This window comes from Orcinus orca, chromosome 6, assembly GCF_937001465.1.
Source record: "Orcinus orca chromosome 6, mOrcOrc1.1, whole genome shotgun sequence".
Taxonomy (NCBI): domain Eukaryota; kingdom Metazoa; phylum Chordata; class Mammalia; order Artiodactyla; family Delphinidae; genus Orcinus; species Orcinus orca.
Window position 1 is genome coordinate 39,257,886 of NC_064564.1, and position 13,827 is coordinate 39,271,712.

Here is a 13,827-nt window from a genome sequence, read left to right on the forward strand (position 1 = left end):
TTCTAATATTTTTTAATTTTATATAATATTGCAGTGAAAATTCTGGTTTTTTCCTCTTTGTTCACATGGCCAAATTAGAGAATAAAGGAATTGCTAGGCCATAGGCCAGTCAGGTTTTTAAATTTTAGTACATACTAATAAATTGAGCTCTTTGAAGAAATGATTTTCTGTAATCCCTTGAAACATGATTACTGCTGGCTTATTTTTCTTAGGACTCTATACCCTATGACTATCCCATTGGGGAAGAATAGCTGTCTTGGGAATGTATATAGTGAGTGATTATATTGTAGGCAAAGGTAATTGAGAGGCAAGGGCAGAATATGAATAGGCTGAGAGGAAGAGGAAGGTTGGAGCCGATCAGAAACTGCAGGGCGTATTTTGTAGGACAATGCGAAGACCAGTTCATTTAAAGTAAATAATTTATGTAGGGCACAGATGGCAAATACCTTGCGGCATGTCTTAAATGTTTCCTCCCCCTCGGTGGGAGACATACTCAATCCATCATGGCACAGCAGACGTAACCAATCCATCACCGCACTCATTGTCCCTAAGCCTTCACACAGTCTTGGAGTTTTCCTCACAGCTCTGGGAGATTACCACCAACTAACTAGTGTGGGCACACAAAATGAAACTTACCTGTCATTCCCGGAGGCAGTGAGAAGGTGGGGAGGTAGGCCGAAGTTAGGCAGAGAAGGGCTAAGGAATTTAAAGAATGCCAAGCAAGGAGAATTTGGAAAACTTATTTATATTTCAGACTTTATTAGCAAAATGACTGGTGATCCTCCTTTGTGAAACAGTAGCAATAGTTATTGATCTCAGGCTTCTGTTATTTGTTTTCATGCCTTAGTTCTAAATTATCCTATTTATTTATTTCTAGAAAAGTAATTTAATCACCAGAGGCCCGTCTTATTATTCTCTTCCATGTGTCCCATATATTGAAAGACGTGGTCTACCAATTAAACTGTACTTACTAAGTAACAACAACAGCAACAGCAAACAAGCATTCGTTGAGTATTTTTCACATGCCAGGCACTGTTTAAGCAACCTTACGTTTATTAACTTTTTATTAACTTTTAAAATCGTCACAACAACCTTACAAGGTAGGTACTATTACTATTCCCACTTTATAGTTGTGAAATTGAGACAGAAATTAAACATTCTGCCCAAGGTTATATACCTAGTAAGTGGTATAATCAATATGCCTTTCTCACTGTTCAATTTTAACTGTGTAAAGTCCAAGCATAATTTCTGATTAGAAGGAGATAACCAAAAGTACAATGGTACCAAGGGCCAAGAGGATGGGGGGAATGGGAGTTATTGTTTAATAGGTATAGAGTTTAAATATTACAAGATGAAAAGAGTTCTGGAGATGGATGGTGGTGTTGGTAGCACACCGTTATGAATGTATTTAATATCACTGAACTATACACTTAAAAATGGTTAGAATGGTGAATTTTATGTATATTTTACCACAGTAAAAAAATCAGGGGAAAAAGGAGATAATCAGGGTTCCCAACATGAGTTGGTATAATTTTGGCCAGAAGCAAAGAAATTTGCTATATTAGTTTGCTTGTGCAACGTGTCAAGGGTAAATGCATGGTTTTCTGGCAGATTCTTCATTTAAAAGAGATTTATTTTAAATAGCTAAAAGACCCCCATTCTTGTTTAAAGACTTACAAAGATCTGAAACCCAAGATTGGAGACTACTGATTGGAACACTCAATTCTCCAGCTCCTGGGGAGGTAGGGAGTGTTCAGCAAGGAGAATAATACATTTTAGAGTGAACCGATCTGTTGGGAGACCACGTGCCTGAGGTTAAGGGCCTGTGCTCTGGAATCCCACTGAGCGCTAGCTTCACCATTTCTTCCCTTTGCCATTTCCTTGGGAAGTTCTTTAACATCCTGAGCCCAAGATTTCTCATCTGTAAACAGGGTGGTAGTGATAGCTCATGGAAACTCTTGGAAAGTATGGCACTCACTGAGCGCTCAACAGTGCTAGCTCCTGTTAAACTTTATGGCTACGCATTTACATCAAACAATAGGGATAATACAGAACCTTGAGGCTTACTGGATGCCACAAATGAGATAGAGTGAGGTGTAAGTGCTCAACTGATGGTAAGTTTCCTCCTCTTCTTTCGTCTCCAGTAATCAGCAGGGAGTGGGTGCCCCATAAGTGAGGGGTCCCTGACATCTGGATGGATACCCATTGGCACCCCTCTTATCATCTTTATAAACTTCTGGTGTATAAAGTGATGCTTCCTGACATTCCTTAAGCAGCTTCAGGGGCATCATGGTTAGTGATATCAGAGGCTGCCCTCATCTCGGCATGTCAAAGCGACCTTTACTCATGGTGTGGAGAGAGCTAGGCGCTGGGGCCAGCATTGTGTCTGCTTCAGATACCTGTCAGTAACACGATTCTGAGCTATTCAGGACTTTGGGCTTCTTTGTTTTGTGTTGGAGCTGATTTTGCTTCTTGATGACCTCAGGCCTCTGAAATAAGATATTTAAAATAATATGTTCCTCCCTACTGTGAAGGAAGAATTGCCTCTGTGTGTGACAGAGCTAATGCTGGCTTGGCCCACTGTTAACCTGAAAGGATGCTGCTGGACTGTGACTCGTAGAGGTCACGGATGTCAAAGTCTTTAGCCATCTGTGGTTTGCCCAGAGCAGTGGAGCTCAAAGAATCACCTAGGAGCCAACTAGAGCCACTGGAATATCCAATTTAAGTGCATGTTTTCTCCCTTGTCCTTCTCTCCTAGCAACTGTATGACTCAAATACTACTTAGAAAGTATTAATTCTCTGTAATTTATACCCTTGCCTGTGGTATTATTATTGCCTATTGTTCATGTTGATCTTTAGAGGGTGGAACCCTGAGGAATATCTATGGGGAACGGAGGCTGTACTTTGGGAAAAGAATATCTTTATTAAATTCGTTTTAGTTATTAAGTATGCATCACATGGTCCAGCCGTTTGACCCACAATCTCTCTCTTTTTTTCTCCCCAGCACTGGCTCGAACCTAACAAGTCCATCTCCAAGCAAATGAAATGTAAGTGTCAATCTGTGCGTTCACTTTTGCTATGAAATGTCCAGAGATAGACTCTACTTCTTTACAAAGTTTCTCCTGCCAGGGAGGAAATGGATGGAGTTGAAGATCTGGGGGTTGGGGGCTTCTGCCTCCCAGGGAGAGCTGTGTAACTTCTCTCTTATTTGTTGGCCTCGGTCCTCCCTGCAGTCACTATTCCTATAGCTGCCTATGTCTCTCACCCACCCCACCATCTTACCCTCATATTTCATATTCGAACAGGGGTATTGGTGCCTGGTTCCCTTTGATTGTTGGGATTGCTAGTAAATGGTTCAGGGTGGGAGGTCAGTCTTGGGGGGGCAATGAGGGAGGCAGGTGTATTTTGAAACTATGATCTTGCTGCTAACTTTACTGAAGATTGTAGTATTCTTTTCCACCCCTCAACCTCCCCAATATATTTTTCTGGGTAATAGCTTTCAAGCTCTGGTGTTCTGAACTGCCTTTTTTCCCCCCGATGAGCTCTTGGAAGAGTCGGCTAGGAAACATCTCTCTAGAATATAGAATATCTGGTCATGCACCTGGGGCATTGTGAGGAGGGTGTTGACTGATGGTCCTGGGAGGCATGACGTTTTGTCCTAGTCACCCGTGCCAGGGTGTAGTCAACCTGTTTTTATTTATGGTTTAGAGGAGAGCTTCTGAAATGCACCTCAGAAATTCACTGCCTGCCCTGAAATCCATTTATCCCTTCATGTCACCGTTCCCAGGGCTCTGAAATATAGGCGATAAATCAGTTTCTCATCAGAGATCAGGTTAGCGCATATTATGTCACTTGTCATCATTCAAGGGATTCTTTTCTTTTTCAAATATGAAGAAATTATTTGGGGCAAGGTTTTTAAGTGGGAGAAGGAAGAAACTGAACATGGATGGCAAACTAGTAACCAACATACCTCTTCCTTAACTCTCTTCTTTTTCCCTCCCTCCCTCTCCCTTTTTTTCTCTCTGTCCTCCCTCATACCTCTCTCGCTGTCTGTCCCTTCCCATCTTCACCCGTCTCTCTCCCATCTCTCAAGAGCAAACTGGCCAGTTCAGGACACACAGCCAGCCAGGTTGTTCAGGCTAACACCCAGGGCTGCTGTGGGCGATGGGTGCTGCAGAGAGAGGGCAGGAAAGATGTGTGAGATGCAAACAGGGGCAGCAGTGCACATGCAAAGTTCAGAGAGGTCAGGCTCTTGGGGTGAAGCTGGAATAGAGTTGGGACAGACATCCCAGAAGAAGTAGCAGAACAGAATTATCAGGAAGCTTTGTATAGAATGATATGCAGGATAGTGAGAATGAACTAACTTGTCTGCGAAAAAAAATAGCTCATGCCTGGCTTTTATCTCTTAACTACAAAGTTTTGATATTTTTGTTAATATATTTTAAAATATTTAGATACTTTTCCAGTACACTTATTTATAGTAAATAGTTCTTTGACTTTTGTTCTTAAATGTCATGAAATATTTTCCTTAGGGCACACATTTTTGAAATATAACTTGTCTCTAAAGTAGGATGTATTTCAACACTTAATAGAAGAGAAAATTTTATATTTGTGAAGAAGTTTCTGCTTAAGAGCTTTGTGTCTACACATACTAAATCTGAACAACCAACTCAAGATATATAATGTTTGGGGAAATGTGGTTTCAAAATTGATGTATGACTATTGGCCAGTTTCAATCTAATGACAAATAGAATCTGAATCTGGAAAAAAGAATTGTGTAAAATTCAATTTCTAAACCAGACACGGTGACTCACTGATTCTAGGAACCAGCAAGGGTCCTACCTGTCACCTAGTCCTCTGTTGTATTGTTAAGAACATTAGTGATCAAACAATTATGTAATTTTTCTCAAGATCACAAACCTCGTTTTGTTGTTGTTCTTGATGTCTTTTAGTATCAAGAATTTCTTGTGTTCTTGTGCATATGTCCTGGAAATATTCACTATAATGTAAATTAGAAAAAATTTAAGCTAGGGCTTACAGACTGTTAACACAGAAAAACTGGGTCCAACCCTTGGGACTCATCCATGAGTTTATCAACAGGATCTGGTTGCAGAACCCCAGGCAGCTTCCTCTTTGGTTGTGGGTATGCTGTTATATTCTGACTACCTTTGAGTAGGCAGTGAGACCGTAATTCCTTGGAGGAAGAGTTTGCTCCATTCCCATCTCACTCACCAGCGATGACCAACTTTCAGGTCCTTTGCCCTGACCCCATTAAGATCCCTCTGACTATGGACGTTCCCAGGGTTGGCAGAAGGCCAGCTATCCTGGTTAATAAACTTTGTACAAAGCCATTATTATGTCTTACTAACATTTTTGAAAATAGTTTTTTAATAGTATCATGTTTGTGGTTTTTCTAGCAGTTCAGAAAAGTTTAAACTGTTTCCTTTCTCCTCCTGCTTATAGCTCCATGCTTACTCCAAAGAGAGAACTATTGTTAACAGTATTTTATAGATCCTTCTGGGAATTTTTATGTATGTATAAGCTCCCCCAACATATATAAGGCCTTTCCTAAACAAAAATGAGATCAGTCGCTATATATTATTCTTCACCTTGTTATTTTTCTTAATAATTTTAGAGACTTTTTTCTGAAATCAGTGATTGATGATTAGCCTCATTTTTAAAATGGTTTTCTGGTAGTTAATTGTATGCATCTATGTAATTTACTTATTAATGGCCATCCACATTGTTTATAGTCTCTTCCTAGTACAAATTATGCTGTCATAGACATGCTTATATGTATATTCTTGATCTTGTACATCTGTCCTAGAAATTCCTAGAAGTTGAGTTGTTGGATCAAAAAGTATACACATTTTATATTTCCTTGGAGATAAATACCCATCCAAAGATCTTACAGTAATTTACAGTAATTTACTGTAACATTTACTAATGTTACATGAGAGACCTTGTTTCCCCCAAATCTTGTTGAAGATAGGTATATCAAACTTGTTTTTATGATGACCTCATGTTTATTAAGGAAGAGAAATATGTAATTGAAAAACTAATTAACTGGGCAGTTATTAACTATCAGTTTTAAAACTGAGAAACTTCTTAAACCAGTCTTATTTCTCCTCTGACCTTAGGAGTTACTTTCAATTTTATTTTTTAAATGAACATATGGTAAAATTGCCTTTATTTTGTTCTACAGCGCTATGAATTTTTAGCACACAGATAGATTTGTGTCCTCCACGGTCAGGATACAGAACACATCACTCTAAACACCTGTCTTGTGCTGACCCTGTGTCGTCACACCCACCTCCCCTAACAACTAACAACCACTGACCTGTTCTCTGTCAATATAGTTTGTATCTTTTGAGAGTGTCATATAAATTGAGCCATACAGCTTGTAATCTTTTGAAACTGGTTCCTTTCACTCAGCATTAATAACTCTGAGATTCATCCAAGTTCTTATGTTTCAATACATGATGCAGAAAATTAATGAGAATAGTTGGTCTTTGAAAAGGCCAAGAAAAGTTGATAAACCTCTAGCAAGACTGATGAAGAAAAAGACAGAAGACACAAACTACCAATATCAGGATCAAAAGAGGATCTGTCACTACAGACCCCAAAGAACAACTCTAGGTATGAAGTTCGACAGCTTAGATGAAATGGACCAATTCCAAAGAAACCACAAATCACCAAAACTCACCCAATAAGAAATACATAACATAAGTAGTTTTACAGTTATTTAAGATACTAGGTTTAAAATCTTCCAGAAAGGAAATCTTCCGCCTACTTGCTGCCATTGCTGTTGCTGCCAGAACCCCTTTTCTTGCTCTTCAGGCCTTAACTAGGAGCTTCTAAGTCTGTGCTGATGCCCAGGTATCTCTGAGTTCTGTCCAGGGGACACAAAGGGGAAAATGTGGTGAACTCAACACTGGTTCACTGATTCTTTGAATGCTTGTCTTTGTTCCCAATCTGCCTGCTACTGTTTACTTTTCAGAGACCTTAAATGGCTGCTGCACATATTCTGTCCAGGTTTTTTTTTTTTTTTTTTTCCAGTACACGGGCCTCTCACCATTGTGGCCCCTCCCGTTGCGGAGCACAGGCTCCGGACGTGCAGGCTCAGCGGCCATGGCTCACGGGCCCAGCCGCTCCACGGCAGGCGGGATCCTCCCAGACCGGGGCACGAACCCGCGTCCCCTGCATCGACAGGCGGACTCTCAACCACTGCGCCACCAGGGAAGCCCTGTCCAGGTTTTATAGGCGCATTCAAGGCGAGAGACAGGGTGGGGTGCAAGTAGTCCATCCTGCCCAGAACTGAAACTTTAAAGTCAACTTTTAATAATTCCTTGTCTACTGGGTAAAAATGCAGATAGGCTACATAATTTACTTGGGAAACATTGAGGGAATATCTTTCTCATTTCCGTGTTCCATCACTGTATATCCCTAAGTACAAATGTGGACTGAGCTGGTCATTTGTTTTTCTTTCAAAAGTACTCAGGTAATAGACTGCCTGCAAACAAAGTGTCAAATGAAATGCATATATTTTTTTAACATCTTTTTTGGAGTATAATTGCTTTACAATGGTGTGTTAGTTTCTGCTTTATAACAAGGTGAATCAGCTATATATATACTTATATCCCCATATCTCCTCCCTCTTTCATCTCCCTCCCACCCTCCCTACCGCACCCCTCTAGGTGGTCACAAAGCACTGATCTGAGCTGATCTCCCTGTGCTATGCTGCTGCTTCCCACTAGCTATCTATTTTACATTTGGTAGTGTATATATGTCCATGCCACTCTCTCACTTCATCCCAGCTTACCCGTCCCTGTCCCTGTGTCCTCAAGTCCATTCTCTATGTCTGCATCTTTATTCCTGTCCTGCCCCTAGGTTCTTCAGAACCTTTTTTTTTTTTTTTTTAGATTCCATATATATGTGTTAGCATATGGTATTTGTTTTTCTCTTTCTGACTTACTTCCCTCTGTATGACAGATTCTGGGTCCATCCACCTCACTACAAATAACTCAATTTCGTTTCTTTTTATGGCTGAGTAATATTCCCTTGTATACGTGTGCCACATCTTTATCCATTCATCTGTTGATGGGCACTTAGGTTGCATCCATGTCCTGGCTATTGTAAATAGAGCTGCAGTGATGAAGTGCATATTTTGAATGTTTGGTTTTCAGAGTCCTAGCCTTCCGTGCAGGAATGCTGCTATGTAATACCTACTGACTCTTCTCACTTCAAACCTATAGCTTTTTTTTTTTTTTTTGCGGTATGCGGGCCTCTCACTGTTGTGGCCTCTCCCATTGCGGAGCACAGGCTCCGGACGCGCAGGCTCAGCAGCCGTGGCTCACGGGCCCAGCCGTTCCGCGGCATGTGGGATCCTCCCAGACCGGGGCACGAACCTGTGTCCCCCGCATCGGCAGGCAGACTCTCAACCACTGCGCCACCATGGAAGCCCCAAACCTATAGCTCTTTTAGCCTTGTCCCCATGACCATGGACTGTAGCCCAATGTGTATACATGCAGAGACACACATCAAGAGGACAAAAATTACATGTCCTATAGGATCTATATAACCACACAAATTATACTAGCATATAAAGGTTTTAAAAAGTTATACACTATGATTCAGAGGTATGGAAATCTAACATTATTTCCCCATGACTGAATTCCACTTGCTGTGAGCCCCTATCTCCTCTGGGGGTGAAAAGTTAATCTTGCCACTTCAGGGTAATTCAGCATCTGCCTGTTTAGTATTTGATCTCTTTCAGCAAATTACTCAGTGAATTCATAATTTAAACATACTCACTTGAAAGTGCATACCCTATGTTGGAGTATTTCTTTTCCTCCTTCTCCAAAATGGCATCATGAGGTAGGGGAAGCTTACTTACCATCCACCATGGCCACGAGGGTGACATCTCTCTCATGCACAATCCTGAATCCTGAAGGACTCGTGTGTCTCATGTGATTTGGCCACTGGTTGCTGGCATCTTTCCCTACTGCGTCCTCTCTGGATGTAATTGGTCCCACTTGGCCTTTGTGTGTTGGCATGTGCTGCTACGACCTGTGGCTCCTGCCATGGTCTTGACCTTCAAGGCTATAAACTCTGCCCTCTTGTGGTCCCTACTCCATCCATGTCTCTTTCACTGGTTGCATCTCAGCCCTTCTGTATTCGCCACTGGGACAGGTAGAAACTGCTTAGCCTCTTCCGTGCCATGCTTCAGCCTCAGGGAAACTCGGTACAGTATCTAGAGGTTCACCCTCTGCTTGAACACACCGTGCTGCCATTTCTTCAGTGTGCTCCAAAGTTCCAAACAGAACACATCCCGTAAACTCTGGGGTTTCCTTGTCTTGCCTCCACACCTCACTCTGTTCGGCCAAGCCTAGTGTGCTGAGGGGTGCTGAATTCCTTCTCATAGCTCCAGAAAGCATCTTAGCCTCCATTATGTCCTCTCTGGATCTCTCCAAGCTCTCCACCTGCCACCCCTTCCCCACAACTAATATGGCTTTTGCCCTTGGTTATAAGATTAATGTCCTAATGCAATAGCTTTTTTATACACAAGCTACTGCTGTCTCTCAAATGTAATGAAAAAGAAGTGCTATTATTTACAATAGCACTAACAAGTAAAAACATAAATTTCTTATAAATAAATGTGTAAGATCTATATAAATAAAACTATGAAATTTTACAGTGGAGTTACTGTAGAGTAGATAGCTCAATAAATGGAGACTTCTCAAGTTTCTGGTTAATATTAATGAAATCAATTTGTCACAAATTAATATAGACATTCAATAATGTTTCAAATCACAATTTCAGTGAGGTTCTCGATGGCATTTAACAAGCCAATTCTAAGGCTCATTTGCAAAATAAAATGCTCAAAAGTAGCCAATAAATATGCAAAAAAGAACAATGAACAATGATGGGGTTTTTGTTCTATTAGCAAATCAAGGCCTATGAGCTATAGTAATTACAAAAGCCCTCATGATTAATCTGTTAAATTAGAGAAGGATAATTTTTTAAATTGTGATATTTCAAAAGCTGATCTTGTGCTCAATGGAAAAAGTGTAGAATGGAAGTTATCATTTTGTCTCAATATGCTTAACTTTATTCAAAATGAGCTCTATACATTATGATAAAAATACTAGGTTAAAAATACTAAGTAATACTTATAGAATGAAAATTGAATGAGTATAGTCAATTCTGTATTCTTGTTTTTCTTATAAGAGATGATTCAGAGTGCAGTTCAGCCAACATATTCATTCATTCAACAGAAATTTTTTATAACCTTTTGATCTGTTCAGCCATTTCTCCCATCCCCCATCTCTAGCAATCACCAATCAGTTCTCTATCTATTCTGTATGTTTTTGTTTTTGATTTTGGTTTTCTTTTTAATTCCACATTTAAGAGAGATCGTATGTCTTTCTCTGATTTTTTTCACTTAACATAATGAACCTTGAGGTCCTTCCATGTTGTCACAAGTGACAAGATTTCATTCTTTTTAATGGCTAAATAATATTCCATTGGCAGGAGTTCATTCTTTTTTAATGGCCAAATAATATTCCATTGTGTATATATATACACCACACTTTCTTTATCCATGCATCCATTGATGAACACTTAGGTTGTTTCCATATCTTGGCAATTGTGAATAGTGTTTCAGTGAACGTGGGGGTGCATATATCTTTTTGAGTTCGTGTTTTTGTTTTCTTTGGATATATACCCAGAAGTGGAATTGCTGGATCATATGGTAGTTCTATTTTTAATTTTTTGAGGAATCTCCGTACTGTTTTCCATAGTGGCTGCATCAGTTAACATTCTCACCAGCAGTGCATAAGGGTTCCCTTTTCTCCACATCCTTGGCAACACTTTCTTGTCTTTTTGATAAGAGTCATTCTAACAAGTGTGAGGTGATATCTCATTTTGGTTTTGATTTGCATTTCCCTGATGATTAGTGATGTTGAGCATCCTTTCACGTGCCTGTTGACCATCTATATGTCTTCACTGGAAAAATGTCTGTTCAGATCTTCTGCCCATTTTTAACTGGATTGTTTGGTTTTGTGCTATTGAGTTGTATGAATTCGTTATATATTTTGGGCATTAACCCCCAAGATATATGATTTTCAAATATTTTCTCTCATTAAGTAGGTTGCCTTTTATTTTGTTGATGGTTTACTTTGCTGTGCAGAATCTTTTTAGTTTGATATAGTCCCATTTGTTTGTTTTTGCTTTTACTTTTGGTGTCAGGTTCAAAAATTATTACCAAGACTTATATCAAAGAGCTTACATCCTATGCTTTCTTCTAGGAGTTTTAAGGTTCTATATTCAAGTCTTTAATCAATTTTGAGTTGATTTTTGTGTGAGGTGTAAAATAGTGGTCCAGTTTCATTGTTTTGCATGTGGCAAGAGAATTCCCAACAACATTTGTTGAAGAGACTAACACCATTTATTGAAGAGACTGTCCTTTCCCCATTGTATATTTTCGGGTCCTTTGTTGTAAATTAATTGACCATATATGGGTGGATTTATTTCTGGGCTGTCTCTTCTGTTCCATTGATCTATGTGTCTGTGTTTATGCCAATACCATATTGTTTTAATTATTATAGCTTTGTAATAGAGTTTTAAATCAGGGAGCATGATGCCTCCAGCTTTGTTCTTCTTTCTCAAGATTTTTTTGGCTATTTGGGGTCTGTTGTGGCACGATACAAATTTTAGGATTAAACATTTTCTGTGAAAAACACCATTGGAATTTTGATAGAGATTTTATTGAATCTGTAGATTGCTTTGGGTAATATGGACATTTTAATAATATTAATTTTTCCAATCCATGAGCATGGAATATCTTTCCATTTATTTGTATTTGTATTTCAGTTTCTTTCCTTAATGTCATGTAGTTTACAGCATACAAGTCTTTCACCTCCTTGGTTAAATTTATTCCTAGGTATTTTACTCTTTTTGATGCAATTGTAAATGGGATTGTTTTCTTAATATCTATTTCTTTTTTTTTTTTTTAAGGGAACGCTATTTATTTATTGATTGATTGATTTTTTGGCTGTGTTGGGTCTTCGTTTCTGTGCAAGAGCTTTCTCTAGTTGCGGCAAGTGAGGGCCACTCTTCATTGCAGTGCGTGGGCCTCTCACTGTCGCGGCCTCTCTTGTTGCGGAGTGCAAGCTCCAGACGTGCAGGCTCAGTAGTTGTGGCTCATGGGCCTAGTTGCTCCGCGGCCTGTGGGATCTTCCCAGACCAGGGCTCGAACCCGTGTCCCCTGCATTGGCAGGCAGATTCTCAACCACTGCACCACCAGGGAAGCCCTTAATATCTATTTCTGATAGTTTGTTATTAGTGTATGGAAACACAGCGGCTTTTCACTGTTGAGTATGTTAGCTGTGGCTTGTCATAAATGGCCTTTATTATGTTGAAGTACGTCCTCTCTATACCCACTTTGTTGAGAGTTTTTATTATAAATGGATGGTGAATTTTGTCAGATCCTTTTTGTGCAACTATTGAGATGATCATATTATTTTTATCTTTTATTTTGTAAATGTGGTGTGTCACATCAGAAGTATTTTTTATAATTATGGAGTCGAACACGGTTTCCTAAGGAAAACATCAAACCCAGAAGTAACAAAGCAAAATGCTAACAAATTTGTACAAAATTTAAATGTTTGTACTAGAATATCTGGTTTGTTCACTGAGCAGAGTAGATTCTCAGTAAATATTTGTTGGATGAATGAGTATAAAAATGAATTATAAACAAATTAAAATATAAGCAAAATAATGGGAAGAACATTTGTCAAATATATAAAAAGTAGTAATACGCAAAATATATAAAGTATGATGCTACAAACCCAAAGATAAACAACTCAATAGAAAAGTGTAAAAAAAAACGTAGAAGGAATAAAAATAAATGGCCAATAAACTCATAAACAGATGCTCAACATCATTAGTAACAAGAAAAATGCAAATTAAAACAAGATATTTTTGTTTATTATTCTGAGAAAATTCTAAATATTGATAATATCCAGTTGCTGTGGATGAGGGTAACACTTCTGGTGGGAATGTATAAAACTGGTAACGCCATTTGGGAGGGAAATTTGGCCGTACCTTTCAAGATTAAAAATGCCTATCTCTTTTGATCCAATGTCACTTCTGTGAATCTATTGAAAGCAAAGTTGATTCTGTAATAGGTATATGTGCAAGGATGTCCACTGCAGTATTGCTTGTAAAACTGAGAATTGGAGCAATAAAAAGCCTAGAAACTTTGGTAAGGCTAAATAAATTATGTGGAGTACATGTAGTCATTTAAAGGAATGAAACAGACATATATTATTGACATCAAAATAGTTTTTAGGTATATAGTAGAGTTTAAAAAGCAAGTAAAATTCCACATATAAAATGATCCATTTATATGAAAATAAAAAGGTTATTATATGAATATGTAAGTGCATGGAAGAAGGACTAAAAAGATATATACTGACTGTGGTTACCACTGGGGAAGAGAATGAGGTAGAGAGAAGTGAGGTCCTCATATTTTATTACATATAGTTATATTTTACTCAGATCTCTTACAGTGAGAATATATTCATGTATCACTTGGTAATAAAAAAGAGAAAATAAGAGGAAGCTTTATGCAAAAGTCAAGAAAGGAATAAAGGTAGAGAGGAAGAAAAGGAATCAAAGTGCATTAAGCATGTACAATAGAAGTAGAGACCTAGATGAAAGAAAGCCCATTTAGTCTTCTGAAGAGGCTCTCTGCTTAATCCTGGCTGGTGCCTGATTAGCCCACCAGAGTAGTTAAGATCTTATTCTTGCTCTATTTATCAG

General features: G+C 38.9%; 1 protein-coding gene across 4 annotated transcripts in view; it reads left to right on the top strand.

Annotated features, from left to right (window-relative positions):
- Window positions 1-13,827, top strand: part of FRMD3 (FERM domain containing 3) — a 315,701-nt gene that overhangs the window by 178,638 nt on the left and 123,236 nt on the right. For all 4 annotated transcript variants that reach the window (XM_004285376.4, XM_004285377.3, XM_033415860.2 and 1 more), the window contains exon 3: window positions 3,005-3,047. In XM_004285376.4, coding sequence (XP_004285424.1) covers window positions 3,005-3,047 — 43 coding nt within the window. The remainder of the gene's footprint in view (window positions 1-3,004; window positions 3,048-13,827) is intronic.